Here is a 14,044-nt window from a genome sequence, read left to right on the forward strand (position 1 = left end):
GCCTGAGCCCACCAGACCCTGAAATCCAGAACTCCAAAAAAAGCCATTATTATTAGTAATTTTTCCTAGAGCTCAAATCTGCACCATTAAGCTTGACAACAAAGTCCAAATGATAGTTTTAACCAGATTTAGATGAACCGTGCTTCACCCCAAAACACACAGCCACGTTTCAAGGTACTTTGTAATTTGCAGATCCATCCCTAGGGGAACGCCTAGGAACAGAATATGTTTCTGAGCTCTCATTATGATCATTACACACAGCCTCTTTCCAAACCACATTAAAAAATTCTCAACACACACATACCTTATTGTTCTCATGATCGCCACTCACAGCTATGGGATACATGACATACTTTCCTCCCTGGTCCTCATTCGGGGCACATTCTGCTAGACCATCCGGATCATGTTCTGCTCCAAAATTGTGTCCCAATTCATGAGTTGTAACCAGGTCAGCTTCCTTAAGGATCATGCAAAGAAAACATTATTTCTCAATATCCAACCATCACCCACTTCTGCCAGTTGGGCCTACGCTGTCTTAAATAGAGCCTTATAATCAGATCAACAAGAGAATAACAACTGCATGCTTATAATACCAGCACTTTAGGAGGCTGAGATGGGAGGATTACTTGACTCTAGGCGTTCGAGGCCAGCCTGGGTAACACAGGGAGACCCTATCTCTACAAAAATAATAAAAATATTAACCAAGTGGGCTGGGCATGGTGGCTCACACCTGTAATCCCAGCACTTTGGGAGGCCAAGGCAGGTGGATCACCAGGTCAGGAGTTCGAGACCAGCTAATACAAATATTAGCTGGGCATGGAGGCACGCGCCTGTAATCTCAACTACTCGGGAGGCTGAGGCAGGAGAACTGCTTGAACCCAGGAGGTGGAGGTTGCAGTGAGCCGAGATCACACCATTGCACTCCAGCCTGGGCGACAGGGCGAGACTTCATCTCAAAAAAATAAAATAAAATAACCAGGCATGGTGGTGCACACCTGTGGTCCCAGCTACTTGGGAGGCTGAGGTGAGAGCATCACCTGAACCCAGGAGGCTGAGGCTACAGTGATCTATGATCACACCACTGCACTCCAGCCTGGGTGACAGAGTAAGACTTTGTCCCAAAAAAGAGTAATAACCGGACTATGATTCTTCTACCAATTATATGAATTTAACAGAATAAGTAGGATTCTATTTAATACTATCAAACATTATTATAAGTAGTAACAAATCAATTTAAGAAATGTAATTTATAAGATACACTGGAACGTTCATAACAAAACATCAAACCGTGGCCATTTCAACCACACACAATCTGGTGCTGATAAATGCAATAAGCTAACTGCAGTTAACTGTCAAGCCTGCTCACATGCCCCTCGGCCCAATCACATGCCTGTTAAAACCTAAAGCATCTCAGCAGAAAGGGAAAAAAAAGCAAGGGGTAAAAAAAAAAAAAACAATACGGACGGGCACAGTGGCTCACACCTGTAATCCCAGCACTTTGGGAGGCCAAGGTGGGTGGATCACCTGAGGTCAGGAGTTCGAGACCAGCCTGGCCAACATAGTAAAACCCCATCTCTACTAAAAATACAAAAAATTAGCTGGGCGTGGTGGCGCACGCCTGTAATCCCAGCTACTCGGGAGGCTGAGACAGGAAAATCACTTGAACCCAGGAGGCGGAGGTTGCAGTGAGCAGAGATCGCGCCACTGCACTCCAGCCTAGGCAACAAGAGTGAAGCTCCGTCTTAAAAACAAACAAAAACCCACAACTGAGGAACAACAAAACAATGTTTTATTTTCTCAATGACTGAATTCATGTCCAATAACAATCTTAATAACCTAGAGGACTTAGTTTATTAGAATCCAGTTGCAGGGCTGTACTTAATCTATCAGATTATCAGATGATTTCTACATGAATAATAAATTTTGCCAATAAAGCTAAAAATTTTTTTCCATATTTATCTGAATAAAATATCAAACTTAAAGGCCTGGCACAGTGGCTCATGCCTGGAATTCCAGCACTTTGGGAGGCCAAGGCGGCCGGATCACTTGAGGTCAGGAGTTCAAGACCAGACTGGCCAACATGGTGAAACCCTGTCTCTACTAAAAACATAAAAACTAGCCAGGCATTGTGGTGGGCGCCTGTAATCACAGCTATTTGGGAGGCTGAGCCAGGAGAATTGCTTGAACCCAGGAGGCAGAGGTTGCTGTGAGCCGAGATAGGCCACTGAACCCCAGCCTGGGCAAAAGAGTGAGAGTCTGTCTTAAAATAAATAAATAAAATAAAATAAAATAAATATATACATATAAAAACTTAAAATTCCTGATTTCTTTTTTCCTGGGGGGGGGAAATCACTCCATGGAACCTGAAAAAATATTTTGCAAGTCATTTTTCTATACAAGAAGTCTTTCCACATGTTCATATTAAAACTGTAGTGGGAAAAAAAACTTAAATTTTTAGCAAAAGCACTCAAATCCCAAAGGTGTAATGTAGAGAAATATCTCCTAACTGCTTGGGGAAAATTCATAGGTGGATTTGCTAATGACTCTAAAAATATCTCAAAAATTTCAAATCAAATTTCGTTTCTGCTGTGTTTTTTTAAGAGGAAAGTTCTGGACGACCAAAGAAAATATCTCATGAAATCAAGCCATTAAGAAGTTGTGACTCCAAAAAAGTAAAGGAGCATGAGCTATTATACACACATATATGTTTCTGTCCATGGTTCCTGGCTTATAACCCTCCATAGCCCTGGTTATGATCTTCTGTTATAATGTTGGGGTGCTTTAGGGCTCAGGAGCAGTCCTCAGGAAACAGAATCTCTCTCTGACCTTCTCCTGTCCTCCTTTTACCTGATCCAAGGCAGGACTCTAATCTGATTGTGGGTCAAGAGATTCTCATTCTCATTCTAGAGAGGGTCCTGCCCATTACTATGGAGGGAGGAATGCTGCACAGAGAGGTCAAGGAGAATCTGGACAGGCCTTGGTGGGCTTCCCCACTCAGTCAGTTAATATGAGAACATACCTATTTTGTCCAATCACATTTCTACACAGTTGTCATTCATGCTTATGTAATGAAGCCTCCATAAAATCTCAAAGAACAGGATTCAGAGCGCTTCCAGAGAGCATTTTGAATACGTGGAGGTTGACAGGAAGGTGCAGAACTCATTCGTGTGCCAGGAGGGAGGTACATCCCAACTCCATGGGGACAGAAGCTCCTATACTCGGGACCCTTCCAGACCTCACCCTATGTATCCCTTCATTTGGCTATTTCTTTGTATCCTTTCTTTTTTTTTTTTATTTTTTGAGACAAAGACTCCCTCTGTTGCCCAGGATGGAGTACAGTGGTGCAATCTCAGCTCACTGCAATCTCCGCCTCCCAGGTTCAAGCAATTCTCCTGCCTCAGCCTCTCGAGTGGCTGGGATTACAGGCATGCACCACTACACCTGGCTAATTTTTGTATTTTTAGTAGAGACGAGGTTTTACCATGTTGGCCAGGCTGGTCTCAAACTCCTGACCTCAGATATCTACCCACCTCGGCCTCCCAAAGTGCTGGGATTACAGGCATGAGCCACCGCAGCTGGCTTCTTTGTATCCTTTAAAATATCCTATGTAATAAACCCATAAACTAAGTTAAGCGTTTCCCTGAGTTCTGTGAGCCACTTAAGCAAATTAATCATACCCAAAGAGGAGGTTGTGGAAACTCCAACTTGAAGCCAGTTGGTCAGAAGTTCTGGAGGCTCAGACTTGTAACTGGTGGGGAGGAGGGAACAGTCAGTCTTGTGGGACTGAGCCCTCAAGCTGTGAGATCTGACACTATTTCCAGGTGGAGAGTATTCGAATTGAATTGGAGGACACCTAGCTGATGTCTACTGCTTGATATGTGGGGGAAAATCCCCACACGTTTGGTCTGGTCACACAAGTCTTCTGTGTTGATGATGATTGTTGTGATGTGAGAAAAGAGGAAAAACATGGTCTGAGAGATTTTTTTCCCCTAAAACAAAGTACCTTAAGAAAAAAATAAATTTAGAAATTAAGGCCAGGCACGGTGGCTCATGCCTGTAATCCAGTACTTTGGGAAGCCAAGGCAGGCGGATCACCTGAAATCAGGAGTTTGAGACCAGCCTGACCAACATGGAGAAACCCCATCTCTACTAAAAATACAAAATTAGCTGGCCGTGATGGCGCATGCCTGTAATCCCAGCTGCTCGGGAGGCAGAGGCAGGAGAATTGCTTGAACCCGGGAGGCGGAGGTTGCAGTGAGCCAAGATCACGCCATTGCACTCCAGCCTGGGCAACAAGAGCAAAACTCCATCTCAAAAAAAAAAAAAAGAAAAGAAATTAAAAGCTTCCCAAAAACTAATTAGTGTCTTTTTCTTTTCTCATACCACTTTACATTGTTGTTCAACATTGTCCAACAATGATAGACTGGATTAAGAAAATGTGGCACATATACACCATGGAATGCCATGCAGCCATAAAAATGGATGAGTTCATGTCCTTTGTAGGGACATGGATGAAGCTGGAAACCATCATTCTCAGCAAACTATCACAAGGACAAAAAACCAAATACCGCATGTTCTCACTCATAGGTGGGAATTGAACAATAAGAACACTTGGATACAGGAAGGGGAACATCACACACCGGGGCCTGTCGTGGGGTGGAGGGAGGGGGAGGGATAGCATTAGGAGATATACCTAATGTAAATGACGAGTTAATGGGTGCAGCACACCAACATGGCACATGTATACATATGTAACAAACCTGCACGTTGTGCACATGTACCCTAGAACTTGAAGTATAATTAAATATATATATATATATATATATATACATATAAAAGAGACAGGGTCTCGGGCCGGGCGTGGTGGCTCACACCTGTAATTCCAATACTTTAGGAGGCCGAGGCAGGCAGATCACAAGGTCAGGAGATTGAGACCATCCTGGCTAACACAGTGAAACCCCGTCTCTACTAAAAATACAAAAAATTAGCCGGGCGTGGTGGTGGGTGCCTGTAGTCCCAGCTACTTGGGAGGCTGAGGCAGGAGAATGGCATGAACCTGGGAGGCAGAGCTTGCAGTGAGCCAAGATGGTGCCATTGTACTCCAGCATGAGACAGAGACAGACTCCATCTCAAAAAAAAAAAAAAGGATCTCGCTAAGTTGCTCAGGCTGGAATGTAGCGGGTATTCACAGATGCAGTTATCACACTACAGCCTCTAACTCTTGGCCTCAAGTGATCCTCCTGCCTCAGCCTCCCAAGTAGCTGGGACTATAGGCTCCTGCCACCACCTGTTTTTAAATCACCCAAAGTCCATAGTTTATGTTAGGGTTCACTCTTTGTGCTGTATATTCAATGTGTTTCAACAAATGCATAATGTCTTATACCGACTGTTAAAGTATCATACAGAGTAATTACCCTGCTCTCCACCTATTCATCCCTCCTTCCCCCAACATCTGGCAATCACTGATCACTTTATAGTCCGCACAGTTTTGTCTTTTCCAGAATGTCATATATTTGGGATCATATAGTAGGTAGCCTTTCAGACTGGCTTATTTCACTTAGTAGTATGCTTTTAAGGTTCCTCTATGTCTTTTCATGGCTTAATAGCTTTTTATTTTTTTCTCATTGTATGGATGTGCCAGTTTATCCATTTACCGACTAAAGGGTATCTTGGTTGCTTCCAAGTTTTATCAATTATGAATTAAGCTGCCATAAACATTCTTATGGCCGGGCGTAGTGGCTCACACCCATAATCCCAGCACTTTGGGAGGCAGAAGCAGGCGGATCACCTGAGGTCAGAAGTTCGAGACCAGCCTGGCCAACATGGTGAAAACCCATCTCTACTAAAAATACAAAAATGAGCTAGGAGTGGCGGCGGGCACCTGTAATCCCAGCTACTTGGGAGACTGAGGCAGAATCACTTAAACCTGGGAGGCAGAGGTTGCAGTGAGCCGAGATTACGTCATTGCACTCCAGCCTGGGTGACAAGAGTGAAACTCCATCTCCAAAAAGAAAAGAAAAAAGAAAAAGAAAAGAAACTGCCAACTGTCTTCCAAAGTGGCTGTTCCATTTCTGCATTCCCACCAGCAATTAATAAGAGTTCCTGTTGCTCCATAGCCTTGTTGGAATTGTGTTGCCAGTGTTTGGGATTTTAGCCATTCTAATAAGCTACTAGTAATAGCACATTGGTGTTGGGTTTCTTAAAAAGTTTTTTATAGAAATAGGATCTCACTAATGTTGCCCAGGAGGGTCTCAAACTCCTGGTCTCAAGCAATCCTCCCACCTCAGCCTCCCAAGCAACTGGGACTACAGGCATGTACCCCTGCACCCGGCTTCATTGTTAATTTACAATTTCCTAATGACATATGATGCTGAGCATCTTTTCACATGCTTCTCTGCTATCTGTGTATCTTTGGAGGTATCTGTTCTGTTCTGCTCTTTTGTCTATTTTTAAATTAGGTTGTTCATTTTCTTATTGTTGAATTTTAACAGTTCTTTATATATATGGAAATTTTTATTTATTTATTTTTAATTTTGAAGAGACAGGGTCTGACCATCTTGTCCAGGTTAGTTTCAAACTCCTGGGCTCAAGTGATTCTCCTGCCTCGGCCTCCCAAAGTGCCGAAGATTATAGGAATGAGCCACCATGCCCAGCCTCTTTGTATATTTCAGATAGCAGTCTTTTCTCAGATGTGTCTTTTGCAAATATTTTCCCATACCCTACACCAAATATAAACATACACCAAGTATAACATCATAGTCAAAATATCAGTATACCAACCAGCCCTTTGGGAAGCCAAGGTGAGTGGATCACTTGAGGTCAGGGGTTCATGAGACCAGCCTGGCCAACATGGTGAAACCCTATCTCTACTTAAAACAAAAATACAAAAATTAGCCAGGCGTGGTGACAGGTGCCTGTAATCCCAACTACTCAGGAGGCTGAGGCAGGAGAATTGCTTGAACCCAGGAGGCAGAGGTTACAGTGAGCCAAGATGGTGCCACTGCCCTCCAGCCTGGGCCACAGAGCAAGACTCTGTCTCAAAAAAAATAAAAATCAAATAAAAATTAAAAATCAGTATATCAGATACTAATATTTCCTACCAATATCTCTCTCCCCTTCTTCCTTACTTAATGAGCCCTAATTTTGCTCAGGGCAGCAATATACTCAGCTAAAATAGCCAGCTTTCCACATTCTGCTGAGGCTAAGGGCAGCCACGTGACCCAGTGCTGTCCAGTAAGATGTAAACAAAAGCCAGGATGGGGCCTCCAGAGAAGCTTTTTAGAAGGGCCAGACTAGGCTAGCCATGTTCTCTTTCTCCTCCTTTCTCCAAAACAGAAGAGAACCATCTTAAAACCATGAGGTGACATGCATGAGGACAAAGACTTCCTGCTTGTTCTTGAGCCACTGAGGGCACCTCTGAGTTGCTGTACCACCCAGAAAATGCTATCCCTGAACTTCTTGTTGACTGACACAAATAAACCCCTTACTTAAACCACTGTTTATTTAATTTTCTGTTATTTGTAGTCAAACACATTTTAACAGACATAGCTGGAAAAAAACAAGATCTTAAGATCTTCCAGAGAAAAAAATAGGTGACAAACAAAGATAAGAACTCAAAATGACTTCAGATTCTTTAGAAGCAACATGCACAGAAGACCATAGAGAACATGAGAACTAAGAATATACTCAGCCAAAATTATCAATCAGGCTTAAGAGTGGAATAAAGACATTTTCAGATATGTGAAATCCCAACAATATGCAGGTCATCTACCTTTTCTTTGGAAGCTCCTGCAAGATACACTACACCAAAATGATGGCACTGAGAAAGAGGGAGACCATGGGGTTCTGAAAATAAGAGGGTGTGGGATGCCTTGAATGACAGCTGCACCACAGGACTAGGAGACAGGGAGCTCTAAGAGTTGCTGCAGGTCAGAGGGCTCCAGGACAGAGGGTTCGAGAAAAGCAGTGGTCCTCACATGTTTCAAAAGAAGGCTGACAGGCCATTTTTATTTTTTTCTTTATGCTTTAATTTTCATATATCCCACAAAAAATACATAAATTTTATTTAGGCAGAAATAAAAAAAAAGTATGTATTACATTTTTTAAAAAAAACCTACATAAATATATAACTGAGGTTCTACTACAATAAACTCTAACACTATTCTTTTAGAAATAAAAGGACATACCTTTGTAAGGATGGTTTTACCATAATTCTTTGTGCTCGTCAAACCACTATTCAAATAGATATTTTTCTTCCCAACTGGGCTATAATAAGCTAAAGTCAAAAGGAAACAGAGACAAATTGCTTATTAAATACAGAATTATAATATAATCCAATCAGCTTAATAATCCCAGCATCATATTCACACAAGAAATGGAAAAACTTACCCTTTGGACAAACACCTCCATGGCTGTTTGCTCTGGGAGAGCCAACATAAGCTAATCCAAGAGTTCCCATATCAAAATCTTGGTAAGTGAAAAGGTGTGCCAAACAAACTTTAGATGCTTCCTCAGCTATATCAAAGCTAAATTGCTTTGAAAGACAAAAAAACAAAAGCATTCTTAGATTAACAATTACATCAGACTAAAAGATGTAATCTAAATCAACTAAACATTCCAGAACAGAACCATGATGCAGCTCAGCACCAGCAATCACAACCTCGTGCAGTGCTTTTCTCTTTCCTTAAGTGCTTCTCCACCTGCACAAGTGAGAGGCACACACTGTCATCTGGCAAGGGGCACAAAAGGGAAGAGTTCAGGAGCTTACTCCAGCTGTTCAGAACTAACTCATTGCTCCTCCGAGGGCTGTTCTGAAGACATACAGCCCAGGACTAGAGATGCTCCAATTCGATAAGGGCATTGTAGCACCCCAGACCAAAACAGATCCCTCTCAAGTATTTCAAGGATTCAACTGGTTTTATAGAAATTTTAATCTTAAACTTTTTTGAGCTTCATAATATATAGTCATTTATATAAATATACACTTATAGAAAAGCATATATACCCAGTTTTACATTACTAAAAGATTTTACATCCATTTAAATCAACACTACAGGTTTGAGAGGATTTTTTTTTTTCTTAATTTAAAACGGCTTGATACATTACTTTAAAAACCTCTACCATAACCGTCCAGCGTCTGCAAGTTTAAAAAACCTTAATTTTTTTGGGGGGGGGGGTTGACTTATTTTGTTTGTTTGAGACAGGGTCTCACTGTGTCACCCAGACTGGAGTGCAGTGATGCAATTACAGCTCACTGCAGCCTGACCTCCCAGGCTCAAGTAAACCACCCACCTCAGCCTCCCAAGAAGCTGATACCAAAGGTGTGCATCACCATGCCCGGCTAATTTTTGTATTTTTTGTACACCATGTTGCCCAAGCTAGTCTTGAACTCCTGGGCTCAAACAATCCACTAGCCTCATCCTCAGCCTCCCAAAGTGCTGGGATTACAGGCATAAACCACCATGCCTAGCCAAAACCCTCAATCTTTAAAATGCTTTAAATGAGAGGCCAGAGAGCCCTATATGAGGAATGAAGTGTGGTCACATGGAGATTCTGATAGTTCCATGGTAAAAGGGTGAGGCTTCTAAGAATATTCTGGGAGCCTTAGGGAAGAAAACTGGAGAGGAGCATCTGTCAACATAAGTCATTCTTCTCTTTGGTTCCTCCCCTGCCATGGGCTGTCTGGAGGCTCACAGAAAAGCAGACAGGCGCAGTGGTTCAGCTGTTCTAGGAGTCAGGAGATCTGTGCTCAATTCGACCTCTGCCATCACCAGTTGTATGACTAACCAGACAAGTCATTTAATCTTCCTGTTACTGGCTGAATTGTGCCACCCCAAAATTCAAATGTTGAAGTCCTAACCTTCAACAGTACCCCAGAATGTGACTCTTACTGGAAACGGGCCCTTAAGGAGGTAGTTAAGGCACACTGAGGTCATATGGGTGTGCCTTAATCCAATATGGCTGGTGTCCTGATAAGGAGATCAGAATATACACACACACTGAGGGAAGGACCATGTGAGAACACAAGGAGAAGACAGCATCTACACCACAAGTACCGTGGCCTCAGAAGAAATCAACCCTGCTGACCCCTTGATTTTGGACTTCCAGCTTCCAGAACTGTGAAATCTCAAACTTCTGTTGTTTAAGTCCCTCAGCCTATGCTGGTTTGTCATGTCAGCTGGAATAAACAGTAACACTTGCTGAGCTTCCTCACAACAATGATGCTGTCTCAATCAACCTCCCAGGGTGCTCAGCAGATCAAATTAGACGAGGTATGAATGAGTGCCACACAGGTGCTGCACGTTATGCTTCTCCTTCTGGATGAATAGTTATAATATCCTTTAATTCTACTGAAGCTTTGAAAACTTGATTTCAGCCTCAAGAGACCATAAACAAGAATCCAGATGAGCCACACCATACCTGGCCTAGCCCATGCAAACTATGGGATAAATAAGTGTTGTTCTAAGCTGCTCCACTTGTGATAATTTGTTAAAGCAACAACAGGAAACTAATACACTTACCAACACATTAAAAGATAAAAACTATCACTTCATAGAAAGTCATTCTACACCAAAGTAATAGCACACACAAACTCAAGACACTGGAATCACGTGGCAGTATCCTGTTATACAGCAAGACTCCAAATGGCGTAAAATGATTAAGTTAGCCATCTTTAGATTAATCGCCAGAATAAAAACACAAAAATTTTAAATTCCTGTAGAGGACTTTCAGATCTCCAAGCTATATTTCTACTCTCCAATACATGGTCATAACCTGTTTGATAATTACTGCCCTAAAAGATAAATTGATAAGCTTCAGAGAGAGCTGAACTAAGTGTGCAGAACTAATGAAACAGTGTGCAAAAACTCTATATATTGGGTATCCATGTTATTTTCTAGAGAAGATCCACTGATTGTCTCATTAGATCCTCAAAGATATTAAGGTTAAGACGCATTGCTTTGGCCGGGCACGGTGGCTCACACTTGTATTCCCAGCACTTTGGGAGGCTGAGGCAGGCGGATCATCTGAGGTCGGGTGTTCAAGACCAGCCTGACCAACATGGAGAAACCCCGTCTCTACTAATACAAAAACTAGCCGGCTGTGGTGGTACATGCCTATAATCCTAGCTACTTGGGAGGCTGAGGCAGGAGAATCACTTGAACCTGGGAGATGGAGGTTGCGGTGAGCCGAGATCACGCCATTGCAGTCCAGCCTGGGCAACAAGAGTGAAACTCTGTTTCAAAAAAAAAAAAGAAGCACTGCTTTATGGCGTTTTTCTTTTTCATGGAGTTTTTGTTATTTGTTGTCTATGCTGCTACAGGGGATAGGGTTACTGCTGGATCAGCTGGAGGAGACTGCTTCTGGGTGTCCATCTTTTCTAACATGCTCCTTCATTAAAACACATACAATCCACATATCAGAAATCACAAAGTGGTGTTAGCACCATATCCAGGATTCTAAGACCTACCTCTAGCAACATCTTCACATCCCAAGCATCCTTTTCTTCATGTGGGTAACTTTTTGCCATATTGTAGTGCTTTTCACCAGGTTTTACCTCTTGTGGAGACTTGAGAATGCGAATCTATACTTAAAGAGATAATATACTTAGAACACTTCCAAAATAAGTCAGAAGACTCTGAATACTGCATTATTTTATCTGTTCAAAAAAAGAATCATTCTAGAAAAAAACATTTTAAAACCCAAATTCATAAATTCTTCAGTACTAATATTCAATGTTTGAAACAAACAGAGAAGCATATGGTATGGAAAACATATGTCAATGAATTATTTATAATATTATAAATGTACTCTTAAATTTTCATATCCTCTATGTTTATTTTGAAAAAATAAGAACTTGGGTTACGGGAGCCTAAAATATTTATTACAACTACAGTCGACAATTTAGGAAAGAATAATAAAATATACATCTCTTTGTGCATCAAAGGAATAAAAGGCTAAGAATAGAGGCTTCTCCTTATATGTGCATTTCAGAAAAGTTCATATTAAACCTTCAAAGAAGAAAAAAAAAGTAACAAAGGCTCCAATTAGTAAGTGTGAGATAAAGAAGGAAACTATGCTCAGCTCAGAGTTTCTGTGTGTCTCTCTTCCCTGCCTGCCTGCCTGCCTGCCTGCCTGCAGAGAAGGCCCATTCTGATCTCCTCGGCCACTGTGTGGTAAGCTTACTGGGGTGGACTCTGCAGTTTTGATGGTGGCTGGTCAAGGTCAAATCTGGGATAGAACTACTTTGAAGCCCACCATGATGCACATCTAAACCACATCCTCCAATCCATCCTTCCTCAGATGTAAAGAAGTTAATGTTTTAATCTCCTATATTATTCCTGTTTCTTCAATTGGTTCTAAATGCCTAAAGCAAAAAGAAAATTTACAGGTTCCCTGAAACTCAAACATGATGCAGCTATTTATAATAAAACAAGTGAGGCAGCTTTACATGCATGAACATGAAGTACTCTCCAACATATTGTGAAATGAAAAAGCAAGGTGTAAATGTACTGCATAGCACTGTTGTGTCAAATACAGACATATACATACGCTATACATGCATACAACATCTCTAGAAAGATACATATGAAACTAGTGACACGAATGTCTTTGGGGAAAGGAACTGGTTTGACAATAAACAGGCTGCAGAGACTTACTTTTCACTGGTTTTTGTACTGTGTATATGTTACCTATTCAAATAATAACTTAAAAAGAAAATGCACAACGGTGAAAGAGAATGAAAAGGGAAAAATAATTCTCTTAGTTTTATACAAGTAATATCGAAGTTTAACATTTATAAACATGGTGAATGATTTAAAAACAATTTTTAAACCTCTAAATTCTATACTATAGAACTTATAAAAATATGGTTTACTACAAAAAGCTTGGAAAAAAAGAGATAATAATTTGTATAATTTACATATCAAAATGTCTCTCTGCCCAAAGCAATATCCTATGTCAGAAGTCTTTTTAATTAGTCTTAGCAATTTGAAATAACTTTTAATATGAGCTATTATTAAGATGACATTAATATAACATTGCTAGACATACTCTGTTAACGGATTACAAGAAACCGGAGGAGATATCTGAGGGGAAAGAACCTAAAGGTTCTGTATATATAAATACAGCCTTGCAAAGGTACACAGTATTTTTTAGTAAATTTTCTGACTAAGGATTCAACGGTACGTGCCAGAGTTTTAACTAAAGACTTAAGCATAATCAGAGGGGGGAAAAAAACTACAGAGAATATAAAGGCCATGAATTCAAAGAAAGAACAAAGCACAGCAGCATAAAAGGCTTTCTACCTAAAGCGAGACTAAGGACAGAAAACTTCACAATCTAGAACTAATTAACATCAAAAATACTGCACAATTCATCAGAAAAAAATCATTGGCATTTGAGAAAACTTATTTACAATTATTGTTAAGGACAAGTTTTTGGGTTTTGAATACAAGTGACGAATATTTACATTACATAACTTAATATAAGCCATATCTATTGATAAATACCTGCTCTATCTGTACTCCATAGCCTTTAAAACCCGCATTATCCCATGAAGTGTTCCGATAGATGTCATCAACTCTGTCAATTAGCTCTATCTGTATGTATTTAAAAAAGAAAAAAGACATTATGTAGCTCTTTACCTCTACTGGCAATGCAATATAAAATCTATGGGGAAAGAAAAAATCTCAGTTTAGAGGCCACTGCAAAAGTTTCTACTTTCACAAAAACTAACATTGAGATGTTACTGTATCAGAGTATTCCCAACCTTTGGCCCCAAACTTAAAAGTGCTGTTATCAGAATAAAACAATGGTATAGTTTAACCTAAATTTCAGGTACTCAATTGCACATGGAACCAAAATGACAAGTAACAGGCTTTTTTAAAACTACCGTTTCAGCCAATAATAATTAAATTTAAAAGTCAATCAGTATACCTGAAATACAGTTGACCCTTGAACAACATAGATTTGAACTTCAAGTGTCCACTTACGTATGGATTTCCTTGAGCCTCTGGCACCAGAGACAATATGATCAACTCTTCCT

The 14,044-nt window shown here is 40.7% G+C and overlaps 1 protein-coding gene across 3 annotated transcripts in view; it reads right to left on the reverse strand.

Annotated features, from left to right (window-relative positions):
- Positions 1–14,044, reverse strand: part of ADAM17 (ADAM metallopeptidase domain 17) — a 71,956-nt gene that overhangs the window by 20,089 nt on the left and 37,823 nt on the right. For 2 of the 3 annotated variants that reach the window (XM_032172184.2, XM_058426267.1), the window contains 5 exons: positions 13,509–13,598; positions 11,468–11,581; positions 8,389–8,533; positions 8,187–8,275; positions 305–457 (listed from right to left, as the gene is read on the reverse strand). In XM_032172184.2, coding sequence (XP_032028075.1) covers positions 305–457; positions 8,187–8,275; positions 8,389–8,533; positions 11,468–11,581; positions 13,509–13,598 — 591 coding nt within the window. Of the gene's footprint in view, positions 1–304; positions 458–8,186; positions 8,276–8,388; positions 8,534–11,467; positions 11,582–12,656; positions 13,145–13,508; positions 13,599–14,044 lie in introns of those variants that run through there. The other variant, XM_058426268.1, reaches the window with a different exon arrangement.

The sequence above is a fragment of the Hylobates moloch genome, unplaced genomic scaffold (genome assembly GCF_009828535.3).
Source record: "Hylobates moloch isolate HMO894 unplaced genomic scaffold, HMol_V3 SCAFFOLD_13, whole genome shotgun sequence".
NCBI lineage: Eukaryota > Metazoa > Chordata > Mammalia > Primates > Hylobatidae > Hylobates > Hylobates moloch.